Genomic DNA, 19,939 nt, shown 5'->3' on the forward strand with positions numbered 1-19,939 from the left:
GTCTCTTTTTTTTTTTATTGTAAAAAGAAAATAACATTTACCATCTTAGCCACTTTTAAATGTGTAGTTTGATAGTGTTAAGTATATACACATTGTTCCAAAAACAGTTCAGAACTTACTCCTCTTGCAAAAGCAAAACTCTACCCAGTAAACAATACTTCCCTTTTCGTTCTACCCCCAGCACCTGGTAACTACTATTGTACTTTCTGTCTCCATGATTTTGACTACTGTAAGTAGCTCATGCAAGGGGAATCACACAGTACTTATCTTTTTGTGGCTAACTTAATTCATTTAATGTTCTCAAAGTTACTCCATGTTGTAGCATGTGACAGAATTTCCTTCCTGTTTAAGACTGGATTTATTTTACTGTATGTATATACCACATTTTGTTTATCCATTGATCCATTGATGGACGTTTGGAGTGTTTTGACCTCTTAGCTATTGTGAATAGTGCTTCCATGGGTGTGCAAATATCTCTTTGAAACTCTTCTTTCAATTTTTGGGATACTCAAGAGCAAGATTGCAGGATCATATGGTATTTATATATTTAATTTTTTGAGGAACTGCCCTACTGCCTCACATGGCAGTTGCAGTATTTTACGGTCCCACCAGCAGAGCACAAGGATCCCAGTTTCTCCATACTTTTGCCAACACTTGTTATTTTCAGTTTTTTTGATAATAACCATCCTAATGGATGTGAGATTTTGACTTTTTCCAGTGCATGTAAAAAATGTATTTATTTATTTATAAAAGATTTTATTTATTTATTTAACACAGAGAGATCACAAGTAGGCAGAGAGACCGGCGGGGGGGGGGGAAGCAGGCTCCCTGCTGAGCAGAGAGCCTGATGCGGGGCTTGATCCCAGGACCCTCGGATCGTGATCTGAGCCAAAGGCAGAGGCTTAACCCACTGAGCCACCCAGGCACCCCTGAAGAGTGTATTTAAAAAGCACTTTTCTGTGTAATACAAGTGTCTCATTTAGTCATCATAATCCTATGAAGTGTATATTCACCTTTAAGGTGATTATACTCTTTTATAGATTGGAAAACTGAGGCACTGACAAATTACGTATCTTGTTCAAGAACCCTCAGGTACTAAATTGTCGAGCCAGAGATTGAATTTAGCTAATCTGAATCCATAGCTTCTCCTCATGTTCAGTTACTAGGATATTCTTTATTATAAGTTATTTTAAGTTATTATAAGATATTTTAATTGGTAAAGAACACTAACAAGTGTGTTTAAGATAGATGTTGATCTGTAGTGTCAGTGGTTTTTTTTTTTTTTTTGAAGTTTTTACTTTGAAGGAGAATATTTATGATGGAATGATGCTTGTAATTATGGAATTTATACATTTTGAAAAATGTATTTATTTAGTAATTAAGGTTTATGAACTTCTAGCTGTAATGGTAAAATGTCAAAATTTCTTAGATTTTTTTTTTGTTTGTTTATTATTGGTTCCAGTCATATTATATTTTAGTTTGTTGCTAACTTCATGTGTGTGACTTTGCAGGCTAGGTTTTAGAAAGGAAAACGTTTATGACAGTATATGGATCATTCTCTTGACCAAAACTTTATTGGAGGAAAATTTTATTAACTTTTCGGTTGGTCATTTTGATTGAACCTGGATTGTTATTTATTTGCTAGTAGTTTTGCTTACTACTTCTCTGATGTAGTGCTTTGATTATGTTGAATCTGGTTGAATTCTCTTTGGAACCTTGTCATCAATAGAACTGTAAAAGCATCTGTAAATAATTTTTCTAGTTTATTTCATCTGTGTAAGGTCAGATTTTTTCCACTATATTTTTTCTTTTCTAATTATTTTTTTCAGTAACTATCCAGTCTGAGACCAGGTATTTCATTTATTTGTCATGTCTCTGTAGTCGGGACACATTTCCACAGTCCTTTTTGGTCTTTTAGGACATTACCATTTTGTTTCTAATTTTAGGTTTGTCTGATGCTTGCCTGTGACTAAATTCAGGTTATGTATTCTCTAGGGTTCTGTACATTCAGAGGTACAAGATGTCTTCTGTTCTTTATTGGCATTGTTAATTTTGATCACCCAATTAAGGTACTTGATTTCTCTATAGTTCGTGTTTTTTTCCTTGCATTTTGTAAGCAATATGTGGGAGCGACTTTAATACCATGGGCATGCCCTGCTCTTTAGCAAAATTTCCCTCTAGACTTAGCATCCATTGATGATGCTTGTCTGAACCAGTTTTTACTATGTTGAAAATGACAATCGAAAAATGACAGTTTTGTAACAGTAGCAGTCTTTTACGTTCTCCGTTTAATACCTGGCATTTTACTGTAAGAGCTCTCCTTCCCCATGTATCTATGTATGTGTCTGTGTCATTTTTCTTTTAATCATTGATAGTGTATTATCAACCTTCATGATTTCGGTGCTCAGATTGTTTTAGATCCTCTCGTAAGAACTCTTTCCAGCTTGCTTTTCTGTCCTTAAGACATGCCACTATCACTTTGAGTACTTTCTCACATTTTGACATAACAAGATATTCCAGGTTCATCTTGTACATATATTGCCCCAGCCTTGGAATCAGCCATTTCTCTGAGAAGGTCTGGTTTCTGTTGATACCTTGTTCTCAAAAATATGTTTGTGAAAATACTCTATGACTGTTAGTCAAATAGTATTTCAGATGTGGAAGTAACTTTTTTGGACATTGGCTTGACTTTTTTCTTGTTTCTAGTGCAAAACACAAATTATGATAACGTACTTAAAAATTTTATATGATACCCTTTTGGGGGATCAAAATGGCTTTTTAAATGTACTTAAGTTTAGATGAAAGCAGAGTATCTGTTTTTGAGTATCTGTTTTTGAGTAGGCTTGACAATTGTATATTTTAGTTTATGAAACATTATACTTGCTTTTAGTCAACTGATAAAATTCCCTCTGAAATGGCCAGGTTATATTTCAGTGTTTTTCAGCTTTCTAGTTGCTTTCTTTCTAAGTCCAAAACAGAATTTATTTAAAAAAAAAAATGGCATGTTCCATGTAAAGAATTTAAGATCAGTTAAATGTACTTTATATAAAATACTATAATCAAGAAAATTCTCACAGCAAAGGTAACCTACTTCTTCCATAGGGTGAACATCCTTATAGAATATTATTATTTATGTATTTATACACACTTTCCTTTGTAAAACAAATTCCCTACACAAGTAAAACATAATGGAATTGTTTCCTACATAAGGAATTGATACTTAAAATCAGTGTGTAAAATGAAAAATCCCATCAGATTAAAATTACCCTTGAAATTCCTTCTAGAATTTAACACTCTCATTAGATACAGTAGAGTTGTTTTTTCTCTAGTGGAAAGAAACCTTTGTTTCTTCAGTTGGGCAGCAGACATAGTTGGCTTGTGTTTAAGTGATCTCTTGTACTAAAAGCTCATAATTCTGGGGGCACCTGGATGGCTCAGTGGGTTAAAGCCTCTGCCTTCGGCTCAGGTCGTGATTCCAGGGTCCTGGGATCGAGCCCCGCATTGGGCTCTCTGCTCAGCGGGAGCCTGCTTCCCCTTTTCTCTCTCTCTGCCTGCCTCTCTGCCTGCTTGTGATCTCTCTCTGTCAAATAAATAAATAAAATCTTTTTAAAAAAAAAAAAGCTCGTAATTCTAGAATCAGACTCCGTACATAAGGTCTATAGAGATGCTCACATTAGAGGCACATGGAAACGGAGGCTACCTGAGGGAACAGTTTTCTCCCTTCTCATTTTTTATTTGTGATGTTGACTTATTGGGTGGACTAATAGATAGAATTGCCTTTTTTGGTGAAGGGAGGTGCTGAAGTTAGATTTGCCTAAGTGTATGTAATGTGCATACACAAATTAACTATTTTTATCCCCAAATTTAGCATTGGATATCTTTCCATATCCGTATGTTTGTACCATCTTAAATGACTGTTTACATTCTATGGATGTGGTGTAGTCTTACTAATGATTTCCTAGGAGCACTTAGGTATATAATTTTTCTGAATTTTGAACAACATTGCAAGTGTATATGCCTCTTTGTTCTACATTGTTTGTTATAACCTTTGGATAAATTCCTAGAAATTAATTGCTTGGCAAAAGGGGATTTGCATTTTAAAAAGGTTTTTGGTGTCATTTGTTAAATTACTCTCAGAAAGGTTATATTCAATTTAATTTTTTAGGCCGTATGTGGGATACTGACTAATTCGCTATACTTTAAGCAATATAGGTATCATCCTTTTTAATATTTTCTATTCTGATATGTGGAATATACTTTTAGTCATTTTGATGTTTTATTATATATTTATTTGGTTAAACAACCAATGATAAAAGAACTTTCAACTATGTAAGAATTTTCTTATATCATTTAAATTTCTTTTGTGAATTATTTGTTCAGGTCATTTTCCCTCTCCTACAACTCCCCCCCCCTTTTTTTTTAGAAGTGTAAAATCATTCTGTTAAGGTCTTTTCTTAATATTTTCCCTATGAAATAAGGCTATTTTCTCATAGATTAGAGATGTTTTCTATACTGTGTTAAATTATTACAAATTCTGGACTATTTAGACTTCCTACTCTGATCCTTATTTTTTTAGTTTGAGAAATGTTTGTGAGTTTTACTGTTTAGGATGATAAAAATGGTAACTAAAAGCTAGAAAACTTTTCCCAACCTCCTTTGAGGGTGTTTCTGGAATTTTATACTTCCTTTATGCAATCCCACTGTTTGCAAACTTTGAATTCTGCAAAAAATAACAAAAGTAAAATGAAAATATTTTAAAGTTTTATTTAAACTTAGAAAGTTCTGAAATATGTGATCCTAAGAGATTTCCCTGAAATACGTATTTTTTTGGTAGTAGGAATGAGTCTTCTCTGTTCCATTGGACTAATTGTGTCTAAGTTTAATTTAGAATTTTCAGTTCTGTAGAAAATTTCTGTTGTTCCATTGTTTCTATATCTCTTATTATACATATTGTAACTGTTGTAGCTTTTATAACATAGATCTTTGTTCAGGAGCTGTACCTCAGGGGACCCATTTTAGTTCAAAACAGAGAAACCACTTGCCAGACTATAAGCAGCAAATAGGAATAGACTGTGTTAAGGCTGATCCAGTAGGCTCAACAAAATTAATGTTTTCAATTGTGAATCAGCTAAATGTTAGTTTTCTCTATTAAATGTTTTAATATTCCGCATTTTCTCATGTTCTTGCTTTAGTGCATCATTATTTTAAAAAGGAAATAAGTTTTTTCAGGGTAGTAAATAAAAATGTAGTCATTTTAATTCCATATGGTGTATATCTGGGTGAACTATATGGATTTTCAGATGAGTACGGAATTACCCGTCTTAAGTGGCAGTCATTTTGACTACTTCTGTATTCTTCCCATTTTCTGTACATTTTCATATTAAAGATTTAAGTTTAGAGTTGATGCAAGTAAAATGTTTGCATAGGTTTATTGAAAGACTCTGTCATTTTTTTTTAAAGACTTTATGTATTTGTCAGAGAGAGGGCACAAGCAGTGAGTGGGGCAGGCAGAGGGAGAAGCAGGCTCCCTGCTGAGCCAAGAGCCTGATGGAGGACTCCATCCCAGTATCCTGGGATCATGACCTGCACCCAAGACATTTGCTTAACCAGCTAAGCCACCCAGGTGTCCCAGGACCTTGTCATCTTACATGTGATAGTAAATTTAGCAATTTCTAATATAATAGTATTGAGAGAGATGACTATTGAAATATTATTTTGCTGTGATTACATTTTTTTTAATATTTTATTTATTTATTTGAGAGAGGGCAGTGAGAGAGAGCATGAGCGAGGAGAAGGTCAGAGGGAGAAGCAGACTCCCCGTGGAGCTGCGAGCCCGATGCGGGACTCGATCCCGGGATTCCGGGATCATGACCTGAGCCGAAAGCAGTCGTCCAACCAACTGAGCCACCCAGGCGTCCCCTGTGATTACATTTTTTGTAGTCTATATATTTTGGTATAATTATGAGTAGCCATTATTAGTGATGTTGGATATAATTGGCGTAGAAATATATAAATGAATTATATAAATCAGAATTATAAAAGAATTTTCCTTGTCAGAGCTGGTTAATTTGACTTTAAAAAAATTTAATACATGTGCAGTAATAGAAATTTGAAATAGATGTGTAAGGTTCTATAGCACCTTAAAATATAGCCATCACATTTTTATAGAACTCTACCTTTTTAAGTGTTTCTAAATGGTGTTATTTGGTTTTTAAGTGTTAATGTATTTTTTCCCTCAATTTTCTCCATCTCTCAAAGACATTGTTATATCTCATTTTTTAAATTCTTTTATTCCTCTTCAAAATGTATTCTCTATTAGTATTCATTGTTTGAATGTCTTAAGTGTTCAGGGTGAACTCATTAGTTTAATTCTTTATTTTCATGAAGTTTGTTGAGAATAACTTGGAATTTGAGACTTGAGCATTTTAAACAGATTTTCAAGAACTGGGAGAGAATCGGAGATTATACTAGAACTTGTTTTTGTTTTATATTTTTGACTTCTGTTAATAGTAGTAGCTTTGATTTTACTTTAGGCTCATTAGCTTATGGAACTCAGTATTATACTCCCCAGTTTAAAAAAAATCTAAAGGAAAAGAAAGTAATGTTTTGAATCTTAGAATGTTATTGTAGAAACACTCCTGTCCCAGTAATAATCTTTTTTCTTTGCTAAATCTTTATAGTTATGATCAGTGATATAATTATCTTCTGACATATAAAATGTAGATTATAAAGAACAATGACTGCTGATACTATGGGAAATATAAAATATGAGTACTTTAGACTCATAAGAAAAGCTCTGTCCAGTTTTTCCAGAGTACCCTTTTTGATGAAGTGCAGCTTTGAAAAATCTTTACTGATACAACTGAGTAAATTTGTGATAGAGAAATAATTTCTGAAGAGGTATTCCTATGTTACTGATCTTTATAGTCTTCGAGATACCCTAAAGATGAAGCAGTGTGGTGGATAAGTTAAATAAAATGTGTGGAATGTTGGTCAAGATGGGATATGGGTCAAAATTAAAGGGATGTGTATATTTATAAGCTGGATATGTGAGCTTATTATCACTTTCCTTTAAAATATAAATAAAGGAAAATGATAATAAGCTGACATATCCAGCTTACTTTTTTATTGTGATAAAATATATGTAACAAAGTTTATCATTTTTTTAAGTGTACAGTTAAGAGGCATTAAGTACATTCACATTATTTTGTGACCATCACTCATTCTGTCTCCTGAAACTTTTCATCATCCCAGACTGAAACTCTGTACTCGTTAGAAAATAACTCTCCATTTCCTCCTCACCCAGTCCCTCCTTAATCCATTCTTTCCTTACCCCAGTAACAACTGTTCTTTCTGCCTCTATGAATTTGACTATTGTAGTACCTCATATAAGTGGAATTATACAATATTTTCTTGTGTGTCTGACTTACCCTAAACTTAGCATAATGTCTTCAAAATCCATCCATCCATTTTGTAGAATGTATCAGAATTTTGTTCCTTTTAAAAGTTGAGTAGTATTACATTGTTTGTATGTTCCACGTTTTGTTTTTTAACCATTCATCTGTGGATGAATATTTGGGTTGTTTTCACCTGTTGGATACCTGGAATAATGCTGCTGTGCTCATTGATGTACACATAACCCGTTTGAGTCCCCGCTTTCACTTCTTTTGGGCATATATCCAGAATCTCATGCTCGATCAAAAGGTGATTTTATGTTGTTATATTTTGAGATATCACTGTGCTGTTTTCCACAATGACTGTATCATTTTCTATTCCTACCAATAAGTGGACAGGGGTTTAATTTCTCTACATCTTCATCAAAGCCTGTTGTTTTCTGTTTTGTTGATAATAGTCATTCTAATGAGTGTTTACTCAGCTTATGTTGTCTTAAGCCTGATATAGTTAAAATAATATGAATATTTGATTCTCCAGTCCATAAGAGCTCAGGTACAGCAAATAAGAAAGGACTTTTTAAGAGATGAGGCATTTCAGTTGACAGTAAGTAGCAAGATGTGAGTGGACTTTTGAAAAATTCACATAAGGGAGCATTTTATTCCTTGATCTTCCTAGATAGTAAAATGTTACTCCAAATTATACTAGTCTAGATCTCTGTTGTCCTATATGATAACTACTAGCTGTTTGTGACTATTTAATTATACATAAATAAAATTATAAAATCAGTTCCTCACAAAAATGTGACACTTGTCACATTTTTAGTGCTTAATAGCCATGTGTAGCTAGTGGCTACCATATTGGAGAGTGCAGCTATAGAACATTTTCATTCCTGTAGAAAGTTCTTTTGGACAGCACTGATAGAGATATTTGTTAGAGATGTTATTGAAGGATAATACAGCAGTATTTCTGTTAAGGGTAGAATAAAAGGTCACAGAAGGTTAACATTTCAAACTCGACTTGCAATAATGGAAAATATAATGAAGTTTTTTTGTAGTGATGTGGGCTATTTACCTTGAGATTGGTAATCATCCAGTTACTCAAATTACTCAATATTCAGCGCTTTTGGGGAGCATAATTACACTAGGAGCTCTGATATCTTTATTTTTTTGCAGAAGATACTTCTTCTCTATAGATCTACGAATATATATCCTCTGCGTATAATAAATATGTGTTTCTTATATATGTAGAAGTATATGTCCTGCCACAGAAATGTATACATATTCTCATATATATATATATATTCTAAAAAAAAAATCTGTAGTATTTTCGGAAAATAGTCCATATTTAAATTTCCCTAATTATCACAATGTCTTTTATATCCCCCTGCCCCTCCCTGCCAGTCAAGCCTCACTTATTGCAATTAATTGCTATGTTTTTTTCATTTCCTTTATTTAAAAAAAAATTCCTCTCAAATAATTTCTCTTCCTTTTCATGACATTGACTTGGTAAAGAAACTGGCATTTGTCTTATGGAATGTCCCCTTGTGAATCTGTTTTTTTCCCCCTGGCTCTTTTGGTGTCATTTTACTTGTTTCTCTAGCCTCTTTATTTCCTGTGAACTACAAGTTGGTTCTGAAGGTTTGGTTTAGGTTCAGGTTAAGCGATTTTTGGTAAGAACACTCTGTAGCTGATGCTCTTAATTTGAGTTTATTATTTTTTTCATGATGGTTATGTGAACAGTTTTTTGTAGTTAACTCATGGTTTATAAAATACTTTCATATGCAGTTTTCTCTAGTAACATTCTTAACACCTTGTAAAGTGGGTTGATACTATCTTCACTGTGCTGATTTAGTTTTTATGAGCTCTTTACTTAGAAAGTTTTACAATTCTACTGGTTATTATAAGGGACTTATTTTGTGTCTACTATTTTCTGACTTTTTTAAAGGACATATTAATCTTTTCATCATAGAAATAAGTAAAAATTATTCTGTTTAAATGTTACTTGAAATTGTGCATGATACTGTACAGGATATTCTCCCACCTTTGCTGTTAAAACAATAATTTCTCCCATTTAAAAAACTAACTCAAAATAAACAACTAGGTGAATAAATAACTGAGAGTGGTGAACTTAAGCATTATGTAACTGTCCGAGCTTTCTGAATGGCATGAAAAATCAGTGTTAATATGCTAAGTTTATATAATTCCAGTTGATAGCAAAGTAAATTGATCTTTTAAATTGTCCTGTGCTACTTTAAATAAATTTATGGATTTTTTTAGTTTTGTTATGTTTGATTATTTCTAAAATATAAAATATTTAATTTAGTATTTCACTTTCTTGTTCATGTTGGTTAGAAGGACAGTTAAAACTATGTGAGGGGTTTATTTATATTGAGGAGATATTGGTGGTATAAAGATAAAATATCAGTAATGACTCACATCTTCAAAATTCATAGTAGTGATATTAGCTGCTGTTGGTTAGGAGCCTGTTAGGTGCTATTGTGCACTTCATATGTATTACACTCAGTACTTGTGACAATTCACATGATAAAGAGGCAAGTTATCAGAGGTTAAGTAACTTGCCTAAACAGGCAGCTAATTTGTGATGGAATAGAGATTTGAACTCGGCACTGACTTTGAAGTGTAAAAAGCCTGTGACTTTTTTTACACTATGCCCTGCAAGTTCTGATGTGACTGTGACATAATAAAATGAGAAAATATTCACTGTTTAAGTACATTATAAGATTGGGCTTATTTTACTAATCCAGACCAAAATTTTGCTTTTGAGTTAATGCTGTTTCAGCAATGCATAGTTTAATTAGAAAATCTAAATACTTTGATTTTTTTTTTTTTCCTTTTCTTCACTTCTAGATATTCAAGAATTTTATGAAGTGACCTTACTGGATAATCCAAAATGTGTAGATCGTTCAAAGCAATCTGAACCAATACAGCCTGTGAATACTTGGGAAATTTCCAGCCTTCCAAGCACTACTGTGACTTCAGAAACACTGCCAAGCAGCCTTAGCCCTAGTGTAGAGGTAAGATAAATTTTTTTCCTGAAGCTGTTTTTTAGTAATCAATTTATTGGGGCTGCTAAGTTTTTTCACTTTATTAAAATGGATATTATGTGGAAATACCATGAGATTACAAATATTTTTGAAGAGAAAAGCTCAGAATCTCTGGTGCCCCTTTCTTAACATGTTGTAAATGGTTTGAGGTCTGAAATACTTGGCTTTAGACTATTAAAAGAACACTTTGCATGAGACACCTTAGTGAAATTGTATTTTGAAAAGGTGATTTTGCTCCGGTTTTTTGTTTGTTTTGAGAAATAGAATATAGTTTTATTGTGCTGGGCCGATTAATTGCTACATATACTCCAGTGATTCTGTTTATTTGACTTGAAGATTGCATTAATACAATTCACTAAAGATCAGTAAATCTTAAGGTTAGCATTGGTTTCAGCATTTTTCTGTAGTTAAAACTATATTTCTTCAAGTTTTAAGAACTGTTTTAGTAATGTTCTATTTTTGGTTGTAACGTACTGTTGCTGGTAAAGTTAGATAGAACAGAGATATATGAAGCATTTTGTAATGAGGCTTCTATCTGACAAACATTAGTCATTTGAATGTGGTTGTCTGACTGAATTTGATTCTAGTCCCTTCTAGTTTGTACTAGAGAAGTGCTTGGAAAATTGAATCAGCCTCTGTTTGGTGAGTAATAAATCAGGGAAAAGTAGTGGTGGGCAGCAACCAGACAACCCTTTGGTAATGAAGCAGACAGTTTCTGAGTTTTCTTTTTTTATATTATGTCACATAGAACTGTAAAATTTTAAAGCAGGCAGCACATCTGAGCCCTCTTTTTCATTTTAAGGATTTGGAAATTGAGATCCAAAAGAAAAGGAATGACTTGACCCAGCTTATTTAGCTAGTTTGGGCAAGTCTACCCTTAGATTTCATACCTTGTAACAGATCACAGTTCTCTTTACTGATCCTGTTCTGCACTTGTATGTTTATTGTTTCTGTATCTTTTTTTTTTTTAATCTCTTTTTTATCACTCTTGGATCATTTCCATTTTCATTCCCTTTTGTTGATAAATCATTTGCACTTATGATCAATTCCAAATAGATTTTTTTAATGTTAACTATTAGTACAGTTTTTATTTCACATTTATTTTCCTAGCTTAAAAATTTTGCATTTGAGGAGACATGTTAAATTTTAAGAGAATTGAGTTTCTTATTTAATTACTTAACTATTGTTTTCTATTGTCTCATTGATTATGTTCAAGTATGAGTATAAAGCATAGAGTTCTTATAGTTGATTTGCCTATTTTTATAGGAGATTGTTTAGATAATGGCTGGCTCAATGTAGCCAATAAAAGTAAATGTTCATTAAGGTTAAATAAGTGGATAATACTGCACAGTGGAAGTTAATTTCTATATAGAGTTTAGTCAGAAAGATCAGGAAGGCGTTGAATTCCATCATGAGTAGTATTAGAAAATTTCAGGGGTGCCTGGCTGGCCCAGTGGAGCGTGTGACTCTTGATCTCAGGGTTGTGAGGTAGAACCCTATGTTGGGTGTAGAGATTACTTAAAAATAAAATCTTAAGGGAAAAAAAAGAAGAGTATCAGAAGATTTCAACTTGCGTAAAGTGAGGCACTGGTATTTAGAAAGGCCCTGTGCAGTACTGGTTTCTGCATTTCCTAAAGGGTGTATTATGGACATGTTAAAGGAAAATAGAATAAGAATTTTCAGACTGTAAATGGGAGGTCTAATTAGGAAAATGGATGAGAAGGGATTATGATTAAAATGTTGCTTAGGGCATGGCACATGAAAATGCTCTAGTGTGCTTGAAATTTATACCCATTCACGTTTAAACTTCGTAATGGGATCATGGAGATGTGTCCATCAAGTACCAGATTTTTTTAAAAAAGGGAAGATCTGTGTGTGTCAAATCGATAGTGAGCTAAGTTTAGTTCAAAAGAAGTACTGTTTTGTAGAGAGAACAGAATACCCTGATAGATGCTTGCCTGAAAATGTAAATAGTTTTGAAACACACTGATGGATGACAGTCCTAAGGTCTTAAAAAACAAACAAACAAAAAAAACCCTGTAATGTTTATAGGTTTCATTTCTACTTTTTTTGAGAGTAGAAGGAAAGTATATTCCCCTGTTCCCCATTTATGTATGCTTAATTTGGACAGAAAACTTGGCTAAGAGGCATTTGACTCGATCGCTTTAGACACTTGGAGGATAATGTTTAGGACTGAAAAGAGACTTCGAACATTTAATTCACCTTATTTAAAGTTTTGTAGTTGAAGAGAGTCCACTGACCCAAATTTAAACAAATGCAGAGGAAGTTTTTATTTGACTATAACTTAAAAAATAATATGAAAATCATGAAAATATTTTATCTCATACAAATTTTAGGTTATTATTGTACTTGTGCATTAATTCTTGGATAAAAAGTAAGGTAATGTGGGCACCTGGGTGGCTCAGTTGGTTAAGGGTCTGCTCTTGATTTTAGTTCAGGTCATGATCGCAGAGTTGTGAAATCCAGCCCCTAGTTGGACCCTGCACTGGGTGTGGAGCATGCTAAAGATTCTCTCTCCCTCCCCTTCTCTCCCCTCCCCCACCTTAAAATAGGTAGGTAGGTAGGTAGTAGAAAGAAAGGTAATGTTTTTGTGACAAAGTTGTCTGCAACACAATCTTACTGTCTCTTTTACTTCATGTTTAGGATTATCATAAAGAGGGTTTTTTTTTTGCAAAAGAAGTATTTGAGATAGAACAATTTCCAGGGCATGCTTCTCTTACTTTCTTAAAGTGAAAATCTTTGTCTTGTAAAACATTTGTTCACTTTTCTTTCTTGTCCTTTTTGTTTTGTCCTCGTTTTGTTATTAACTGATCTAACTTGCCAGATCTTCATTTGTCAGTTAATTTGTGCCCTTGTAACTTCATTTCCTATATTTCTTCTGATGTAGTAAAATGAAAATTAATGCCATTTATTTTTGCAGTGACATGGCAGTATCCCATTTTCTTAGAACTTTTTTGTGTTTGGTATATCTGTCTTCTACTTTGAACATATACCTAGTATATTGTTTGGAATAATGTTTGCATAATATTAATGATTGTTTCTGGGTGATGGGGACTTTTTTATTTTTAGTACTTTTCTCTGTTACTTTAAAAAAATAATGAACACATGTCATTTTTACGGAAACAAATCTATCCTAAAATAAGAGTGAATTTTAGAGATGGTAAGGAAGAGTATTTAAAAGGAACCAAGAGGCAAGAGTAGGAGAAATTGCCTGATTTAATGAGAAATTCCAACAGAAAAGGATGCAGTATCCTATTTTAGTCCTTTTGGGCTCCTGTAACAGAGTATCACAGATTGGGTAGCCTATAAACAACGCAAATTTATTTCTCACAGTGTGGAAGCTCGGCAGTCCAAGATCAGGTCACAGGTAGATATACTTTCCTAGTTCCTAGTTGGCCCTTTTCTCAGTGTGCTCATGTTGAGGAAGGGTGAGGGAGCTCACCATGGTCTCTTTTGTAAGGACACTTTCATAAGGACACTAATCCCATTCACAAAGCCTCCCTTACGGCCCAATGACCTCCCAAAGTCCCCATTTCCTAATACCATCACATTGGAGTTTAGCATTTCAACATGTGAATTTTGGGGAGGACACATTCAGTCTGTGGCAGTTCTGTTTTTGATAGTACATTGCAAGCACACCAAAGAGTCAAAGGCTTGTTGTTTTTTTTTGACGTGAAACCATAAAAATGACCATTTTAATGATTTTTGGGTAGGAAAAGCTTTTCTAAGCATGACAGCAATCAAAATCCAGAAGAATTAAAAGGTTAAGAATGCTGAGTTTGGGGGCACCTGAGTAGCTCAGTCAGTTAAGTGTCTGACTCTTGATCTCAGCTCAGGTCTCAATCTTGTGGTCATGAGTTCAAACCTGTGTGGCTCCACTTAGTAAAATGGAAGGGAAAAAAAAAAAAAAAGAATGCTGACTTGGTGGAATTTCTTTGTGATCATCACAAAGTTTGATTATTTGAAGTTTAGTTAGAGAATTATATCTTGAAAAGGTACATTAAACAATTGAGAAATGGGCGAATTTGTTACATTTATAAAAAGGGACTAATTCCCCCCCCCAACTCAAAAAAACCTCTTTACAGAACAGTAAGAAAAACATTAACATTCAATGGAAAAGTGACCAAAGGAAGTGAATGGGCGGTTTAGAGAAAAAGAATTACCAATGGACCAAGTAAGCCTTTGAAGAGATGCTTAACCTCACTTCAAAAGCATGCATATCATATTGACAAGGGGAGTATTTTTAACTAATTTAACTAATCTTGTCAAAGATTAATTAAATGTGAGGAAACAAACTCTTATACTGTTGGTAGGAGGTACAGTGGTGCAACCTTTCTGCAAGACAACAGTATATATTCTTATCCTTTGATCTAGCTATATGTTCCAGATATAATTACACAAATTAATATATATTTAGCTATATATATACACATGTTCGTTCCAGTATTACTTGTAATATTCATAAAAATCAACAGGGAAACCATCTAAATTATTATCAGTAAGAAACTGGTTAAGGGAGCCCGGCTGGCTCAGTAGAGTAGCCAGCTCTTGATCTTGAGGTGGTGAGTTCAAGCCCCACATTGGGTGTAGAGATTACTATAAAAAATTATATAAAAAAGGACATTGGATAAACACATTATGGTACAGCCACTTAATGCAATATGAAAAAGCAGGCATAAAAATACAGATTCTATATCCTCTCTATGTTATTAAGTGATTACATATCAGGAGGTATAGTATGACTGTAAAAAGAAAAAAAATATTGTCAGGTATGTTTAGAAGAATACACACTTAGTCTTTTCAGTAATGTCCTCATTTTCATTTATCTCTGCTATCTCCAAGCTCCATGTTTCAGCACTTCTGAGTTCATCTTCAGGGGAAGGAAATTCTCTGAGTAGGGAATATAGATTCTTTTCCCTTCTCTTTGACCTTTTGATTTAGTGCTTTAAAAAATTCTATCTGCTTTAATTTAAGTAAAATTTTAGGAGATAGTAGAGTTAAAAGCATGTATTCAGTCCACCCGGTTGAATCTGAACATTGACTTAAATTATTGAAGCACTGGGTAGTATTTATGACATAAAACTACGCAAATCGTAAATGTATAGCTTGATGAATTACTTACTGCATTGTGGATATACCCAGTCAAGAAAAAGAAAATGGAATGACTGCTAATGGGTTCTGGAATTAGATAGTGATGGTGGTTGTACAACTCTGAATATACTGAACACCAGTGAATTGTATGTTTTAAAATTTGGTAAATTTTCTGGTATGTACATTATGTCTCATTTTACAAAAGAAATCTTCCTTGTACCTTTCCTACTCACTACCTGTATCCTGTTCTTCAAAGAACCATCCTGATTTCTAACACCATGGATGAGTTTTGCCTCTCCTAAAACTATATTTTAACAGATTCGTATAGTATGTACTCTCTTACGTCTAACTTTTTTCTTATATTTGAGAATTTCCTCCAAGAGTGGAAGTTTTTTTCTTCTCTGTGCTGTATAATATTCCATTGTAGATATACTGCAGTATATTTATCCTTTCTGGTGATGGCTGTTTGTGTTGTTTTCAGTTTTGGGTTAGTGCTGCTTTGAACATTATTTTATAGAAAGTTCTGCCATAGCACAACATAATATGTTCTTAAAAATCAAAATGCAAAATTGTGCAATAAAAACTACAGGGCTTATGTGGAAAATGGAGTTAGAGACTCAAAGCTCAAAACTTGGTGAGTGACATATTAAAAAAGATAGTATCTTGATAAAAATGGCAGCACAGTTTCTAAACACACAGGAGTGTGTGTTAAGATTCAGCTTGTGAGTTATTGCCCAGTGCTGGCCCAGGAATTTATCTGAAATTGGATATAGGGTTATTAACAGGTGTGGGTGACTATGAATCCTAACATTCAATAAACTAAGGTCTGAAATGTGTGTTTTTGTGTATTTCTCTATGGTTTGTTTCATCTGAGTGCAATTTTCTGTTCTCACCTAGTGTTTCGCATGGACAAGATTGGACTTAAGCAAACATGAAATTTGTGTTAGCTACCATTGTTCCCTAATACGTCAATCGTATTGGAACAAATTTGCTTTTTCAAAATGTTATGGTAGAACCGTGTGTATATTTTTTGGTGCACCTGTGTATGTGTTTCTGTTGTTTATATACCCAGTTGTGAAAATTACATGCTTATGTTTAATTTTGGAACATAATAACAGCAGTTTGGCAAAATGGTTATGCCTGATTTTTATAATTACAACCAATACATGCAAGTTTCGGTTGCTTTACAAGTTTACCATTGCTTGTTATTGTCAGTCTTTTTATTAATAATTTAAACTATTTCAGTAGATGTGCGATGGTACTTCATATTGTTGTATTTGCATTTTCCTTATCTTAACAAGGTTAATAGTTAACACCTTTTCATATGTTTATTATTCATTTTGCTATCTTTTGTGAAGTGTCTAAGTTTCTCATCCCCCCATTGTTTTTCATCTTATTGATCTGTAGGAGATCTCTATCTGGATATGACTCCTTTGTTGGATATATGTATAATACACATTTTCTCCCACTCTGAGGCATGCTTTTACTAATGATACCTTTTCATTATTTCTTAAATCTAATATATGGTTAATGGTTAATGCTCTTTATGCCTACTGAAATGTTTTTCAGCTTCAAAGTCATAAAGTTATCCTACTTTATTATTTGTTAAAAACTTTTTTTTTACTTTCCACATTTACATCTGTAATCCATACTGCAGTTTGTAAAATTTCACATGAATCAGCATTTCAGTGCATCTCCATTCTTGCATTTTAGTCTAAACCACCCTCATTTTTTGCCTAGATTATTGTAATGGTCTCCTTGGCCTATCTGCATTCACATTTGCACCTTTTCCATTTATGACCACTTTGCCTCCAAGATTGTTTTTATAAAATGCATATTATTTCATTACCCTTCATTGGCTTTCTGTTCCTCTCAGAATGAAGTGGGAGATCTCTAATGAGACTCAGAAATCCTAATTATTTGACCACTGCCTGTTTTTCCACTCTTGTAAAACTCTTTCATTCTTTGGCTACTGGTTCCTCTTCGTTCAGGGTCCCCACGTAATTCCTCTGCATAGGAAGTTCTTTCTTGCCAACTCTTGCTTATTTTTAGCATTTTATTTTAAATATCAGTTCTTCCAACAAATAATTGAGCATCTGGTATGTATCACACACTGAACAATGTGCTTGAATAAAGGCAAAGATCCTTGTCCTCATGGAGCATACATTCTAGTGGCCATGCTGGTAATAAACAATAAATTATTTAGTGTGTTAGAAGGTGATAAGTGATATGGAAGGGAAAAAGAAGAGAGCTGAGTGAGGGTATCAGGAATGTCAGATTCCTTTGCAATTTTACAAAGTACATTCCCGTACACTTCACAGTTTTTACTAGGGTTATTCATGGTAGGCCTGATTGAAGAACATGGTATTTGTACAGAGAGTTGGAAGTTGATGCAGCTATTTGGGGAAATAATCAGTGCAAAGATTATAAGGCGTAAGGCTGGATTGTTTGAGAAATAGCAAGATGGCCAGTATGTTTAGAAGGTTGTAAGTAAGGGAATGAGTAGTGGGAGATGAGGTCAGAGGGTAAGACAGAAGCAGATCATGTAAAGCTTCTTCAGGGTTTTGGACTGGAGGAATGACATTTAACCTAATCTTTAAAAGGATCACTTGGGCTGTTTTGTTGAAAATAGTTTGTGGTAAGAGTAGAAGCAGGAGACCTATTAAGGAGTCTGTCTCAGTGATCCAGTTAAGGATGCATGTAGGCGTGAACCAGAGTGGTGATAATGGAGGTGCTAAGTGGCTGAATTATGGATATTTTAAAGTAGAACACAAGGATTTGGGACAGATTGGAAATGGGTTGTGAGAGTAAGATAGAGATCACTACAAGAGAATTAAGGATAACTATGTGGTCACTTCCTGGTAGAAGCCTTTCTTTACCTCTCAGATTATCAGAGCCTCCGTTATAGCACTTTCTGCTTCTGCTTGATAATACTCATCAGTATTGTAATTAAATGCTGTGAAATTACAGATTTTGTGTTATTTTGGTCTCTAGTAGACTGTCCTTCAGGCTAGAGACTTGTCTTTACTAAAATATATGTAGTACTTGTATGTAGTAGCTATTCAGTAAATACTTACCAAATGAAGTGAGAATTTTGGTTCTTTCATACTGTAATTACGTAATAGGCTAAAGGAGGCTATATTTTTTTCTAGCTTTATCATAAAAATCTTCCAACTCCAATAAAATCAAGGAAATAATACAATGTCCATATAGTATAGCAAACCTCTGAATATCCGTAGAGTCAACAATTACTAACATTTTGTCATATTTGCTTTCTTTGTGTATGTGTATTTTTGGTACATTATGTGAAAATTAGTTGCAGACATCAAGCACTTAAACTATGAAAACTTCAGTATACGTTTCCAATGAGTAAGAAGAGTCAAACGTCCTGATGTCTGGGTGGCTCATTTAGTTGACATCTGCCTTCAGCTCAGGTCATGATCCCCGAGTCCCAGGATCAAGCACCTCTTCGGGCTCCCTGCTCAGCGGGGAGTTTGCTTTTTTCCTCTGCCTCTCCCCCTGCTCATGTGCTCTGTCTCAATCTCTCTTTCAAATAAATTAAAAAAAAAAAAAGTTAAACATTCTTCTATGTAAATAACCCTAGTACTGTTATTACTACTAACAAAATTAATAATATTTTATTTTCTCTTCAATTCATTTTTACTACTGTCCCCAGATAAATAAGCTTTTTACCCTGCCCTTGTAAAGGTTCCTTTTCCTTTTCCAGGGAAAAGTATTTTACAGAAGAATAACAGCTAATAAATACAAATGAGATGATAAAATTGGGTGTGGGGAATCAATATTTTGAAACCTAATGAAATAAGTGATTCAGGGAAAGATTATTAATGAGTCAGGTAAAAATTTACTCAATACAAGTTGCTGAAGTGCCTACCTATAGCTGCTTAATAATTACAAAGAAAAAACATACCTCTACAATGAAATGGTGTGCACTTCCTGGTGGGATACAGTATGAAATTCAATATATCATTATGAAGTTTACCTACCAAAAATGAGTCTAATCATCCTTTACGTCTAACTTCCTGTTACTGGAAATACAGGACTTTGTGGAATGACTTAGTGTGAGGAGACAAATTCAATAAATATAGAATATGTGGTATTCTGTAAGACAGCTGATGTGGTCTCTTCAAAAAGTAAATGTCATTTAAAAAAGGAAAGAAAAGATGGGCAGGGTAAAGCTTGTATTTTCTTTTAATGCTAGTATATAGAGTAAAAGTTTGTGCAATATTCCCTTTCAAAATTGGGTATTAAGTTTTTCCCTTTTTTGTTGCTCTTTTTTTTTTTTTTTTTTTTTTTTTAAGATTTTACTTATTTATTTGAGAGAGTACATGAGTGGAGGGTGGGGCAGAG

General features: G+C 33.7%; 1 protein-coding gene across 14 annotated transcripts in view; it reads left to right on the forward strand.

The window, feature by feature from the left end:
- DLG1 (discs large MAGUK scaffold protein 1) overlaps positions 1 to 19,939 on the forward strand; it is a 253,340-nt gene that overhangs the window by 5,692 nt on the left and 227,709 nt on the right. For all 14 annotated transcript variants that reach the window (XM_032869311.1, XM_032869310.1, XM_032869312.1 and 11 more), the window contains exon 4: positions 10,263 to 10,429. In XM_032869311.1, coding sequence (XP_032725202.1) covers positions 10,263 to 10,429 — 167 coding nt within the window. The remainder of the gene's footprint in view (positions 1 to 10,262; positions 10,430 to 19,939) is intronic.

Source organism: Lontra canadensis, unplaced genomic scaffold (genome assembly GCF_010015895.1).
Source record: "Lontra canadensis isolate GAN:19392208 unplaced genomic scaffold, GSC_riverotter_1.0 scaffold38, whole genome shotgun sequence".
Classification (NCBI taxonomy): domain Eukaryota; kingdom Metazoa; phylum Chordata; class Mammalia; order Carnivora; family Mustelidae; genus Lontra; species Lontra canadensis.